General features: G+C 39.2%; 1 protein-coding gene across 4 annotated transcripts in view; it reads right to left on the reverse strand.

The window, feature by feature from the left end:
• EIF4B (eukaryotic translation initiation factor 4B) overlaps positions 1–14,919 on the reverse strand; it is a 35,361-nt gene that overhangs the window by 12,578 nt on the left and 7,864 nt on the right. For all 4 annotated transcript variants that reach the window (XM_084877308.1, XM_084877310.1, XM_084877307.1 and 1 more), the window contains exons 2-6: positions 13,075–13,212; positions 11,372–11,580; positions 8,087–8,203; positions 5,981–6,035; positions 5,252–5,386 (exon numbers count right to left, since the gene is read on the reverse strand). In XM_084877308.1, the coding sequence (XP_084733434.1) occupies positions 5,252–5,386; positions 5,981–6,035; positions 8,087–8,203; positions 11,372–11,580; positions 13,075–13,212 (654 nt within the window). The remainder of the gene's footprint in view (positions 1–5,251; positions 5,387–5,980; positions 6,036–8,086; positions 8,204–11,371; positions 11,581–13,074; positions 13,213–14,919) is intronic.

Raw genomic sequence — 14,919 nt, forward strand, 5'->3', positions numbered from 1 at the left:
TTTAAAATAGTACAACTACTCTCAAAGTTGTTTGAGAACTATGTATTAAATTCTGTATTGTGGGCCAATATTTCTAGGAATTTTTCCTGAGCTAATAACTGGACACAAGTACAAAAGGAGGTTCATCGTAATGTTCTCTCATAGATTAAGTAAATTAGAGGGCATCCATACAAAGCAAAACTGGTAAATGTAATTACTAAATGTGTTCATGACATTATTTGAAAAAATTATAAACTTTTATTTTACACACACACGTTAATGACAGAAATTTTTACAAAAAAATGTAGCTCAGGAGGCAACTGTGAATAGTATTGTAAAAGGGAGTAGTGGCTATTTAACTTCAGCAAACTTGCTAGATCTTCCGATTTTCTGACAAAAGCTGGGAACTCATGCCCTAACCCAGGGGTCCTCAAACTTTTTAAAGTGGAGGCCAGATCACGGTCCCTCAGTGAGCTGGAGGGCCGGACTATATGAACTACTAATTCCTACTGTAACACCTCGGCTGCGCTCACTGCCCAAAAAACCTGGCGGGCCGTAGTTTGAAGACCCCTGCCCTAACCGGTTTGGCTCAGTGAACAGAGTGACAGTCTGTAGACTGAAGGGTCCCAGGTTCAATTCCAGTGAAGGGCATATTACTGTGGTTGTGGGCACATCCCCAATAGGGGGTGTGCAGGAGGCAGCTGATAAAGCTGGGAAGCCAGATTTTTATAAGAGAAATTTCATTTTCTAAACAGGAACCAATACTTTGAGTTTAATCATTGATGCATAAAGACCAAAGAGGAGTATTAATTTTGTTACTACATTTTTATAAACAATTATTTCATTTTGCAAAGGCCATCATTTTGTCTATGTGAACAGACATTCTATGATAGTTTAAATTTATAAATTGAAGGACACGCCGAAACCGGTTTGGCTCAGTGGTAGAGCGTCGGTCTGCGGACTGAAAGGTCCCAGGTTCGATTCCGGTCAGGGGCATGTATGTTGGTTGCGGGCACATCCCCGGTGGGGGGTGTGCAAGAGGCAGCTGGTCGATGTTTCTCTCTCATCGACGTTTCTAGCTATCTCTCTCCCTTCCTCTCTGTAAAAAATCAATAAAATATAAATAAATAAATAAATAAAATAAATTGAAGGACATGCTGATGTTAGTAACTATATACAGGAAAGCATGTGAAATAGAATTTAAAAAACCAAACATACAAAAAATCTGTGTGTGTTTATTTTTAAATAATTTTTAATTTCTGGGGAGGTAGTGAACTCTATACTCAATTTCACTTAGATAATATTAAAAAAATTATAAACTTGTATTGACTAAGAAAACAGGGATCAACAGTGAAGAAAAGAAGCACATCAGCACACTGTTACTAAGACAGCCAGGAAATATACAAGTTTCGAGATTTAATATAGATGTAGCTTAAGAACTCCCTCTACCCTCTATCCACAATCATGAGGGTGGTTACATCACCATGCAAATATTTTTACAACTTATCTATTAACACCATATATATATATATTTTTTTACAGAGAGGAAGAAAGAGGGATTCTCAGAAACATCGATGAGAAACATCAATCAGCTGCCTCCTGCACAGCCTCCACTGGGGATGTGCCTGCAACCAAGATACATGCCCTTGAATAGGAATCGAACCTGGGACTCTTCAGTCTACAGGCTGACACTCTGAGCCAAACCGGTTATGGCTACATATATATAATTTATAATATAAATATATAATTTATCTTTAATGTTTTTATTTTTTTTTAATCTTTATCGTCTAGATTTTTATATCGTTCCCCCCTCCCCAGTTCCCCTACACCGGTTCCCACCCCACTCTGCCCTTACCCCCTCACTGTCCTCATCCATAGGTGTGCGATTTTTGTTGAGTCTCTTCCTGCACCCTCCACACCCTTCCCCCGAGAATTGCCAGTCCACTACCATTCTATTATATTCACCAGTTTATTCTGTTCCTCAGATATTTATTTTTAGGTTCGCTTGCTGATAGATATGTATTTGTTGTTCATAATTTTTATCTTTACTTTTTTAAGAATACCTCTCAGCATTTCATATAATACTGGTTTGATGGTGGTGAACTCCTATAGCTTTTTCTTATATGTGAAGCTCTTTATCTGGCTTGCATAGTTTCTGTTGAGAAATCATCTGATAATCATATGGATGCTCTCTTGCAGGTAACCAACTGCTTTTCTCTTGCTGCTTTTAATATTCTCTCTTTGTCTTTTGCTCTTGGCACTTTAATTATGATGTGTCTTGGTGTGGTCCTCCTTGAATACCTTTTGTTTGGGATTCTCTGGTCATCCGGGACTTGTAAGTCTATTTCTTTCATCAGGTGGGGAAGTTTTCTGTCATTACGAGAGGCCCAATGCACAAAGATCCGTGCAAGAATAGGACTTCTTTCCCCTGGCTGCCAACACCGGCTTCCCTAAGGCACCCAGGACCCAGGCTGCTTCGCTCCTGCCACCACCACCCACCAGAACCTGGGCTGCTTTGCTCTGGCCACCACTGCCACCCATCATGGGCATGCTCTGAGCTGCACCAAGGCTCTCACAGCACACTCCCACCCGTAGCGTGTGTCCACTGGGGCTGGAGGCAGCATACAGTCCCCTCCCGCCCATCTGTGCGCGCAGCTCCTCCTGAGGTGGTTGTGACGCCTTAAGATGTCCTAGCTAATCTGCATATTACATCTTTACATATATTAATTTCTTCAGTATCTTGCTCTCTCTTCTTCTGGCACCCCCATAATTCGGGTGTTGGTACGCTTGAAGTTGCCCAGGCTTCTTACACTATCTTCATATTTTTGGATTCCTTTTTCTTTTCCAGTTGGGTACTTTTTGCTTCTTTGTATTTCAAATCTTTGACTGGATTCTTATAGTCCTCTAGTCTGCTGTTGGATCTCTGTATATTATTTTTTATTTTAGTCAGTGTATGCTTAATTTCTAGTTAGTCCTTTTTCATATCCCTGAGGGTATCGCAAAATTTATCAACATTTTCTAGAAAATTCTTAAAAAACCTTATCACCGTGGTTTTGAACTCTATATCCAGGCGTTTGCTTTCCTCCATTTCTGACCTGTTCCTTTATCTCTGCATTTTGGCTGCTTTCCTGAGTTGATAGAATTGCTTTATGTGCTAGGTATCCTATAGGGCCCAGTGGCTCAGCCTCCCCAGTTACCTGAGGGGACACTCTTGGTGCACCCCTTTGTGGGCTGTGTGCAGAGTCTTGTGGTAGTTAAGCCGTGATTGTTGTTGGTATCACTGGCAGGAATTGACAGTCAGGACAATTGGGTGTGATGATCAGCTGTGTCTATGACGGGATAACTTCTGGGCTGGAGACACCCTTATAAGACTTGCTTCAGTGCTCAGGGAGTCTGACCCTGAGTATGTCCCTTATGGGTCTGAGAAGTTATAATCTGTCTGGTCCCACTCTGACCCCAGGGTACACTGGCTCTTGGGTCTCCAAGGAGGCGCTAATTTAGCCTTTGGCACCCAGCAGGAGCTATGGAGAGATGTGCCCAGATGAGGCCCATCTGTGAAGCAATGTAAGCTGCTATGGGCCTTGGGCCTTCTTTTGGATGTTCTGAGTCTCACTGACTCAGCTGCAGTCTATTAGGTAAGTTTAGAATTCAAAGGACCAGGGCATTCATATGCAAAATCCTTTGTGCTCAGATAGGATGGGGCGGAGTCTCAGGGCAGAGCAACCAGCAATTGCTTCCCATCAGCCTTGCCCTAAGAGACCCCTGGGTCTCTGTGTCCCACGATAATCGCGGCAAGCACCTCTGAGAGAAAGCCACCCTTGAGTTTTGCCCACTGCCAGACAGTCCAGTTTCTCCCCAAATGAGTCTGGGTCCCCAAAGTCTTGCCTGGAACTGGAGTTCAGAACAGTAGGGAGCTTTTGTCTCTCTCCCACTTAAAAAAGACAGCTGCATATATTCAATTGTCAGCCCTCTCTGTGTGCGTGCCACCATATCTCTGCCTTCTGCAGCTCCTGTGAGTCTCAGCGTGCTTTTCTCTTTCCTTCTAGTTGTAGAATTTCCACTCAGCCAGCTTCCTTGTTTCTGGATGTCTGTTTTGTCTTTTAGTTGTAGTTTTGAAACTGTTGTGTGAGTCAGCAATTCTGGTGTTTACCTATGCTGCCATCTTGGTTTCTCCTCCAACACTATATATATTGTTTTCAAATTTTTACACTCCCTCCCAAGGTTTTGAATTTTATCCCCATTGTTACATGGATATTATAAAGTAGTACAGTATAGAAGCAAACTAATAAGTTAGTAACTTCTTTACTGAGGAGTAAATTCTTTCCCTTTAAAAAATACATTGTTGAGTATTTCTGCATGTATTTTAATAAAGTTGCATAATTTTCTCCATAAACATTTTACAAAGCTTCTGTTGCACTTAGGTGATATGTGTAAAAGTTGTAATTCATCCTAATTCCTACTCCATGACACTCTTTATTCCCCTTTAAATTATCTTTTAGTTGCAGTCTAAAGGCCCGGTGCAAAAAGGGGTCCCAGACTAGCCTGGACCCCTACTACTTAGCGCTGCTGTGGAGGCAGGAGAGGATCCTGCCACTGCAGCTGTGCTTGCCAGCCATGAGCCCAGCTTCTGGCTGAGCGACACGCCCCCTGTGGGAGTGCACTGACCACCAGGGGGCAGATCCTGCACTGAGCGTCTGCTCCCTGGTGGTCAGTGCTCATCATAGCAACTGGTCACTCTGCCGTAATGGTAACTTAGGCTTTTGTTATATAGATTGTTTCTCTTTCTTAGTATAAACAATGTCCAATGAGTATAGGATTTTTGTCTGTTTTGTTTACTGCTGTAGCCTGAATTTACAACAGTGTCTGGCATATGTAAGGCAGACATTTAGTATTTTCTAAGTGAATGAATTTTGTAATTTTAAAAGATATTTTTACAAATTTACATTTTGACTGCTTCTAATAATGCAAGAAATGTTTGTACAGGAAATTATCCAATAATGTAGAACTTAACTCTTGTTTCTATCAATTAGCCTGTGGTAAAACTGGTTTCATTACATGCCATTTCACTTAAAAGTTGCAGAACCTACCAATGATATCAAGTGAGGACTACTAAATACTACTCTATACCCATCAATCTTGCTGGACTCTTGTTAATTCAAGTACTTTTTACTTTGTAGAATCTGTTGGGTCTCTATAACAACTGTCTCTAAAAAAAAAAAAAAAAATAGAGAAAGTAACACAGAAAGAAGGAACTTGATAAAAATGAACTTACTGTCTCCAAAACTATCATCACCTCTTCTAGGTGGGTAGTCATCAAAGCTGTCTGTGGCAGGACGGGCCCTCCAGTCTGTATCTGTTTTGTCAGAATCCCGATTTCTATCTCGGCCAAAAGAACGATCATCCCTGTCTATAGATATATAAAATAAAACAACAAACAAGTCCATAAAAACATTTGCTCAATATTTATTGCATTCATAGAAAACTACCTTTAATTTATTTCTTGCTCATACCACAGCACAGTCACGAAGTTACAAGTGCACTCTCCAGTTCAAATGAGTGACATATTACCTCACATTTATTCCTACTGGCTTAATGCTTATTTGTCAACTTCTGTATTAGGAGGATTCCTGATATATATATATATAAATAAATAAATTAGGGCCTTCTTGTGTCCAATGTGCCGTTGGGTACCTAATTATACATTTAACACTCACTTATGTCAATCAGGGCTTCTCAATCAACACTACCAACATTCTGAGCTGGATAATTCTTTCTTGTGGGGGGCTGTCCTATGCATTATTGGATTAATCCTGGATTCTATTATGTTAGTAGTACTCCCCAGTTGTGACAACCCAAAATGTCTCTGAACATCAACAAATGTTTCCTATGGGCAAAAATCATCCTTAGTTAAGTACTGCTCTAGGTTAAAGTAGGGCTACCACTATCTACCTCTATTAAAATTTGACAATAACCAAACAAGAGAACTGGTCAGTTTCCTTACCTTTATCCTGGGCTTGATCAGCAACGTCCACTCGAATTCTCCTGTTACCTAGAGACTAAGAACATAGGACTATATTAACCAACCTTTTGCCCCATTATGCACAAATCCCATGAGGGACTTTGAACATCTGGGCAAAGCAGAAGCACTGGGGGAAGGAAGATAAAGGAAAAACATTGTAATCTACCCAACACTCCAATTTGTTGGCTAAAGAATCCTTTATAAAAACTTGAAAACTGAGATAATCCCTTAGTTAAAGTTGGGCTTAAATGATGTCAGACCCATTAACTTACTATTTTTATAAAGATAAATTTCACAGAATAGTTAATTTAACTTTTCAACTATCAAAGGCAATTTAATACCAAGTACAATAAATTAAAAATAATTCCCAGGCAACTAAACAAAACACACATTTGGGTCTAGAGTAGTTATTCATTCAAGCATTTATAGAGCCCTTACTATGTATCACAAAGTTGCTTAAAGCATGGTCTCTGTATAATCTTAAATTCTTTCACTTAATATTACCTTTGGGTAAATCAGTTTTTCCAGGATACCATACCCCCTGATTTCCCTTGCCCACATCATTATTTATATACTTTGAACCCAATTAATTCTACTGCTGATTTTTCCTCATTTCACAGTAGAATCTATAATTGAAGAAGGATAACATTGCATTTGTTAAAAATACCCAGAATTATATTAAATACTACTATAATAAAATCTCTAAATACACAGCAGCTCCACAGTTTGGACCATGAGGACATTTTAACATTTAATCTAGCAAACTTCAGATAACTATATGCTATTCTTTTAAAAAAATTTATCTTTATTGTTCTATTATAGATGTCCTCTCTTTCCCCCATTGACCCCTTCCACCCAGCACCTGTTCTCCCATGCTATTCTCTCTTATAATCCAGACTGAGAAGTTAAAAATTAGTAATATTAATAAGATCTAAAGAAGAAATATTTTGGAGTAATTTCAGCTTTTCATCTGTTTAACTATATCAGTGAACTTTTATTTCTAACTAGCATTTACTTCAGATTATCAAAATATTTTTTTCTTCCCAGATGTAATTAGTTTGATTTCTAAAGTCACTAGAGGTAAAAAAAAAAAAAAAAAAAAAAAGAAGTTACATGGGTTATTTAAGTGTTACACTGTTAAATAACCCATGCTTTACTAAAAGGTAAATAAATGCTTTAGTATCCTGCTTGCCTGGCCTATGTAGTACCAACCATGTAATAACTGTATCACAATTAGATTTAATTTCTATTTTGATCTCATGTATTATTGGCTGAATCTCCTCTCCCTACTGAACTACCAATGTATCTAGATAGAAAAACATCTATGGTCAATGATAAAAAGCAGGACTGAATGTTCCTAAGAGCATGTATTTATTACAAACGACATTTGAATGAGAAATGTTTCCGAACCCTCTTAAAATTATAACAAAACATGCCGGGACTGGTTTGGCTCAATGGATAGAGCGTTGGCTTGGGAACTGAAGGGTCCAGGGTTCGATTCTGGTCAAGGGCATGTACCCTGGTTGCGGGTATATCCCCAGAGGGGGGGTGCAAGAGGCAGCTGATCGATGACTCTCTTTCATTGAGGTTTCTAACTCTCTATCTCTCCCTTCCTCTCCATACAAAATCAACAAAATATATTAAAAAAAAAAATTATAACAAAACATGATTATTTCCTTGAAATGAGATAATACCTTTTAATATTAACCTGATTAATAGGATTTTTCTGCTTGGCTTGATTTGGTCAGAATACTTTTGGGGGGGAGAGGGGGCGGGAAAAGAGAAGACACCAGAGCTTAGGCAAAACTAAGAATGAATGAATGTGAGATTCTATTAAAGACTTGGTGTGGTGAATTTCTTCCACAATTTTCCACCTAAATACCTCCCTGAATTATTGGCGCCTGTTGAACTTGCTGAATCGCTGTGTGACTTTTAAGTGTTACACTGTTAAATAACCCATGCTTTCCTTCTTAGATATTCTGGGAACCTTTGAAACAGTTACTGAACCAATTTAAAGAAATATCAGTTTGATAAATACCAGATTTGTCAGCTCCCACCCCTCAAACGCTCCACCCTTATTTTCATTACCTCTTCATTGAGGCTCAGGGCAGAGAACAAGGAATCCAGGTCTTCGAACTCAGCATAACCAAAACCTTTCAACCTCTCTGGATTGCTGGGTTCACGTGGTAAACGCACTGCACTGATCTGAAGTAAAGAAAGAAACAAACACAAAAAATGTTTCCCAAATCAATGTTTTGGTTCATTTGCCTCTTTTGACCACCATAAATTATATGCAATAAAATTCAAAGGGATAGAAGACAGACATCATTATATACCTTATCAAACTTCTTCAACTTGAATATAAATTTAACCCTTGAATTTGATTGTAAACTCTCTCATCCCTAACCCCTCTACTGAATTCTAAGAAGGCAGCCACTGATTTTTTACTCTTTGAAGCACAGGAAAAAATTCACTCACCTAGTTTTAATTTGAGGGTAAGCTCTCTGTGGCTGCAGCCATCTTGGTTGAGTTTGTTTGCATATTCACTCCTGATTGGCTTGTGGGTGTAGCAATGGTATAGTCAATTTGCATATTATGCCTTTATTAACCACTGATTTGATATTTATTCTGGGTTCTGATATGTAGATTTATTATTCTGATTGTAAAGGCAGGCTTTTTTTCTTTTAAAGTTTCATAAAACATTCCCTGGTACTAATTTTTATTGATTATTTACAACAGGTTATGTTTTATGTCCAATTTTAAGACTGCTTTCAAATTCTTTTATTTTCTCACCATCTCCTTTCCGTCATCCACATGTTTTCCTTACCCTTTTGATTTACTACTAGAGGCCCGGCGCACGAATATCGTGCACAGGGAGTGACCAGCCCAGCCTGCACTCTCTCCTATCTGGGACAGCCCTTTCACAATCAAAGACTGCTGGCTCCCAACTGCTTGCCTGCCTGCTTTCCTGATTGCCTCATAACCGCCTTTGCCTGCCAGCCTGATCACCCCCTAACCACTCCTCTGCCAGCCTGTTTACTCCTAACTGTCCTCCCCTGCAGGCCTGGTCCTTCTCAACTGCCCATCTTGTGTTGGAGTGATGGTCAATTTGCATATTATTCTTTTATTAGATGGATGGGGGCCAGCTGGCTTGCCCTGAAGGATGTCCCGGATCAGGGTGGGAGTTCCCTTGGTGCATGGGGTAGCCTGGGCGAGGAGCTTGCGATGGTTTGCAGGCTGGCCACACCCCCTGACAACCCAAGTGGAGGCCCTGGTATCTGGGATTTATTTATCTTCTATAATTGAAACCTTATAGCCTGAAGTGGAGACCTGGGCAGGCAAGGCAGGCGGAAAGCTTGGATTCCTCCATCTCAGGGGGCAACTCAAGCCTCCTGGTCTTTCCAGTTCTGTGGCTGCTGCCAATTTTGTTGGGTTTTATTTATCTTCTATCATTGAAATTTTGTAGCCTTGAGTCGAGGCCTAGGCCGGCAAGGACAGGCGGAAAGCTTGGCTTCCTCCATTGCTGGGGAAACACAAGCCTCCGTCCTGCTCTCTGTGGCTGCAGCCATCTTGGTTGATTTTATTTGCATATTCACTCCCGATTGGCTTGTGGGTGTAGCGGCGGTATGGTCAATTTGCATATCATGCTTTTATTAACCACTGATTTGATATTTATTCTGGGTTCTGATATGTAGATTTATTATAGTCTTTAAAAAATTCTAGTTTAATTAAACTCATGATACAGTAGAAAAAGGAACAAAACATGAAAGGAGAAGTATCTAAAAACCAGTTCCCGGGCATACAGGTGAAAAGCCTGAATGGACCAGATTTTATCCAACATTCAGAGAAAGAGGCCATTAGAGGAAAATCACGAACAGGTCAGTCTTCTAGTTGGTCTACATAATTAAATAAAAGAAAATTTGTAGGTGGCAGTATTTAATCACATCAGTGCCTGGCTGATGAGGCTCAGTGTTGAGTGTTGACCTATGAACCAGCAGGTAATGGATGATTCTGGGTCAGGGCACATGCTTGGGTTGCAGACTTGATCCCAATTAAGGGACGTGCAGGAGGCAGCTGATTGATGTTTCTCTCTCTCCCCCTTCCTTTCTGAAATCAATAAAAATATATTTAAAAATATTGCCGGGACCGGTTTGGCTCAATGGATAGAGCATCAGCTTGGGGACTGAAAGGTCCCGGGTTCGATTCCGGTCAAGGGCATGTACCTTGGTTGCGGGTATATCCCCAGTGGGGGGTGTGCAAGAGGCAGCTGATCGATGACTCTCTCTCATTGATGTTTCTAACTCTCTATCTCTCTCCCTTCCTCTCTGAATTAAATCAATAAAATATATTAAAATATATATATATATATTTAAAAATATAATCACATAAAAATAAGTACAAAATAGAAGGGAGCAGCTTTTAAAAATTTTTTCTCATTGGCAAAGTCTGGAGAAAAACTGGATAGAACTTGAACCTGTTGCTCATTTGTTTCATTTTTTTCAAGTCCTTAGTATTTTTTAATCAAAGGTTTGAAAAAAAAAAAAAAACACAACTTCTAATCACCTCTATACTCTTGAACTTTCTAGACCAGCATTTTGAAACATACCATAAGAAGAGATGAAAAACTACCATTTGCGACAATATTGATGGATCTTGACAATATTGTGCTAAGCGAAATAAGTCGGTCAGAAAAAGCCAAGAACCATATGGTTTCACTTATATGTGGGATATAAAACTGAAACTCACAGAAACAGGCAACTGTATGACGGTTACTAGAGGGAAGGGGAAAAGGGACCAAAAATATGGTAATGGAAGGTAATTTGACTTTGGGTGTTGGGCACACAATACAAGATTCAGATCATGTACCATAGAAATGGACACTTGAAAACTTATATAATCTTATTAATCAATGCCACCCCAATAAACTTAACAAGAAAATACTATCTTAAGCTTTTAAACCAAGCAAACTGTTAATATAAACTATGTTATCTGCTAAGTTAAATATGTTCTTACAAAAAATTAATAATCTTGATGTATGGCTGAATATCATTAACAGAATGGCTGAGTTCAGAGAAACTTTCTACCTTTTAACATTTAACAGGGTATATCACCTTTAAGCTTCTTAATGAGAAGGGGCATAGGTTTGAGAGTCTCTCCCTGTATCAATAAGGTATTGTTAATTTTTCTAAGATTGTCCTATTGGTGTTGGATGAGAACATTCTCAGCCAAGGAGCCTAAACATTTAATTATACACCTCCTTCTTCCAAGTCTAGACACAGTTTTAGAATCTTTCTCAACACAGAAAATCAGAGAGCGTCATTATCAATAATGCTACTTTTCATATCTAGGTAATTGCCTAACCTTTAGACTTACATTTAATCCTCTAAAGAATTCTTTAATGGATTCTTCAGTCACATCATAGGGCAGGTTCCCTAGAAAAGCAGTGTAGGGTGGCGATTTGGGAAGACGGCTCCTGTCAATATTGGGTTCCCGAGCAGCCCGTGGAGCAGTGGGCAGGATGGAACGGTCAATTGGAGGTGCCCTATACACATCATCATCATTACTGTGCCAAGTGGTTGAAACTAGAATAGAAAAGTGGACATAATTAGAGGAACCTTCCCTCACTGCCATTGTAGAATAAAGGACCTATGCTAAGTGTCAAGTATTAAATAAGCTACCCTAAGAAAGAAACAGTAATATTATAATCAGAAAAGCAACACAAAAAGACTCAAGTCTATTTGTTTCTAAGTATTTCAAGGCCCAGGCTTTAGTTAATAGAATCATGGTGATTCTTATTCTTTATGTAGAAAAAAAGGGGGAGAAGGGGGAGAGAGAGAGAGAGAAGATATATCAACTACTTATGGAATATTACTATGTGCTAGATACCTCATATTTAATTACACCCCATCTTATCTTTTTAACAATCCTGAGATTGTTCCTCATTCTAAAGAAGAAAACTCAGATTGCCAAGGTCACACAGATGGTAGAGCAGTAGCTTGTGATCCTGGTGGAGCTAGGATTCTGACCTGGGTCCCTCTCATGACAGATGTATTTAACCACTATGAATAGCTCTCATTCTTACCTTTCAGCTAAAGGAAGAGTTTTCTTCATATTTTACCCTCCCTTTATTAAAAAAAAAAAAAAGATTAGCCGGGACCAGTTTGGCTCAATGGATAGAGCGCCGGCTTGGGGACTGAAGGGTCCCGGGTTCGATTCCGGTCAAGGGCATGTACCTTGGTTGCGGGCGCATCCCCGGTAGGGGGTGTGCAAGAGGCAGCTGATCGATGACTCTCTCTCATCGATGTTTCTAACTCTCTATCTCTCTCCCTTCCTCTCTGTACAAAATCAATAAAATATATTAAAAAAAAAAAAAAAAGATTAATTTTGCTCCTATAGCATTGCCCATTAATTTGTACTTCAGGTATCAACACTTATGGAAAGTACAATCTATGAAACTTATTATGAAAATAGGTTACAATAGAAAAATTATTTTCAGTCTACAACAAAAGCTTTTAGGAAAAAAAAAAAGGTTAATCAGATTTATTCCATATCTAATGATTATATATAGCTCTTACCTAGTCATAGAACTTGTCCAAATGACATCCCATAATTCTGCTTATTTTTCCATCAGTTACTATTCCTATACCCTTTTCTCAGACCACTTTTATTTACCCAGGCACACTGACTTCATAACAGCTCCTAGAATGAATTTCCTTGACACTATGAGTATAAGCAGCTTATAGATTACATTGCAATATTCCTTTTATGAGGACTTCAAAGAAGTTTAAACCAGTTCTTACTTTTCACATGAAGAATGAGACTAAAAAGGATGTACCTTAAGAAAAATTTGTTAATGCAAGAGCCAGAACTAGCTTTCTTGAGTCACAACTTTAGACCATATTACAAACTCTCAAATCTACACCTAAACCTAAAATTCCATAAAATATATAAACATAAGACTTCAGGTTCTACAAAATGAGTCCTTTCAAATTGCAAGTGTGAGCCACCATTATTACACAATAGGTTTTGTCTAGAAGATAATGAAAATCCGAAGTATGACGGAAAAGAAAAATTACCATCTCCTTCCAAGTCGTCGGTTTCATCGGCCCAGCTGACTGGTTTGGGGACATAGGTGCTTCCTCCACCACTCCCTCCATCCTCAGCCAGAAAGTCTGTTAGGGAGATAGTCTTCCCCTTCTTATTCTTCTTTTTTGCTGTTTTAAAAAAGGGCAGAAAGATTATTAATCAATACCTGGGTATTTACAGGGTTATTCAATGCACTATTGTTAAAAAGATTTCTAAAGAAAGTAACACAGCCCTGGCTGGAGTGGCTTTGCTAGTTGGTTGGGCATTGTCCTATGCACCAAAGGGTTGCAGTTTCAATTCCCACTCAAGGCACATGCCCAGGTTTCAGGCTTGATGCCCTAGTAGGGGGGTGTACAGGAGGCAATTAATCATTTCTTTCTCTCCCTCTCGAACAAAATAAAACATAACACACAAAGCAACATAAAGGTTTATCTAAGGTTTAGAAGATGGCATTTATATGGAGAAATACTATGCATATGTATATAAGAAAACAATATATTGGCACAGAAAAAAAAAAGGTTGCAGAATACATATTCTTTAAGTTCTTTTAAGTTCTTTTTGTTTAAATACACAGTATTCTTATGCATGAAAAAGGGTCTAGAAAGATTTTCAAGGGTGCCTTATGTGGAGAAAGGCTGGGGTGAGGGCAACCATTTAAAAAATATATATATTTTATTGTTTTTTTACAGAGAGGAAGGGAGAGGGATAAAGTTAGAAACATCGATGAGAGAAAAACATCTATCAGCTGCCTCCTGCACCCCGCCCACTGGGAATGTGCCTACAACCAAGGTACGTGCCCTTGACCGGAATCGAACCTGGGACCTTTCAGGCTGACGCTCTATCCACTGAGCCAAACCGGTTTCAGAGAGGGCAACCTTTTATTCCCTACTCTATTCACTCATGTAATTTGAGACTTTTTAATTTAGCAACTACTTGCATTTTTAAACAGGTTACAAATTTGTTGTTCCTGGGATAAAAATAAAAACAAAATCCCTATCCCTATAACATTCTGTATGACACTACTGTTTATTTTAAAAAAAATGTTTTCATTGATTTTTAGAGAGAGAAAAGGATAGATAGAAACATTGATGAGAGAGGATCATTATCAATTAACCTGCCTCCTGCATGGTCCCTCCCGGGGATCGGGCCTGCAAGCCGAGTATGTGCCCCGACTGGGAATTAAACTGAGACCTCTTGATTCCTGGGTTGACCCTCAACCACTCAGCCACGTCGACCAGGCTATATGACACTTGTGAAGATCGTCTGATACTTGTAAAATAACCATGAGAGGTTGGAATCACTGCCATCAAAATTTACAGAAAAATAAATGAAAACTCAGACAAAATGATTATGCTGAAGTTACAGAACTATTGGATGGCAGAGCTAGAACTGAACCCGGGGTTTTGTATACATGTCTTTTAAAAAATATATTTTATTGATTTTTCACAGAGAGGAAGAGAGAAGGATAGTTAGAAACATCAATGAGAGAGAAACATCTATCAGCTGCCTCTTGCACCCCTCCAACTGGGGATGTGCCCGCAACCAAGGTACACACCCTTGACTTGAATCGAACCTGGGACCTTTCAGTCCGCAGGCCGATGCTCTATCCACTGAGACAAACCGGTTTCAGCTGCATACATGTCTTGAGCTCTTCCCAAAGGAGCCCAGCTTGTAAGCAGCTTGTTATTAGTTCCATGGCAGGTTATAATAATCATGGTAACATGCTGTATGCACTGTCATTTGAAAGTGTTAAAATGGTAAGATTTGTATACATAGCTGAGTCTCTCTGCCCTCTAAAAACTTTTTTTTATCTCCTTCCCTACCTTAACAACACA

The sequence above is a fragment of the Pipistrellus hanaki genome (assembly GCF_964339955.1).
Source record: "Pipistrellus hanaki genome assembly, chromosome: 3".
NCBI classification, from domain to species: Eukaryota; Metazoa; Chordata; class Mammalia; order Chiroptera; family Vespertilionidae; genus Pipistrellus; species Pipistrellus hanaki.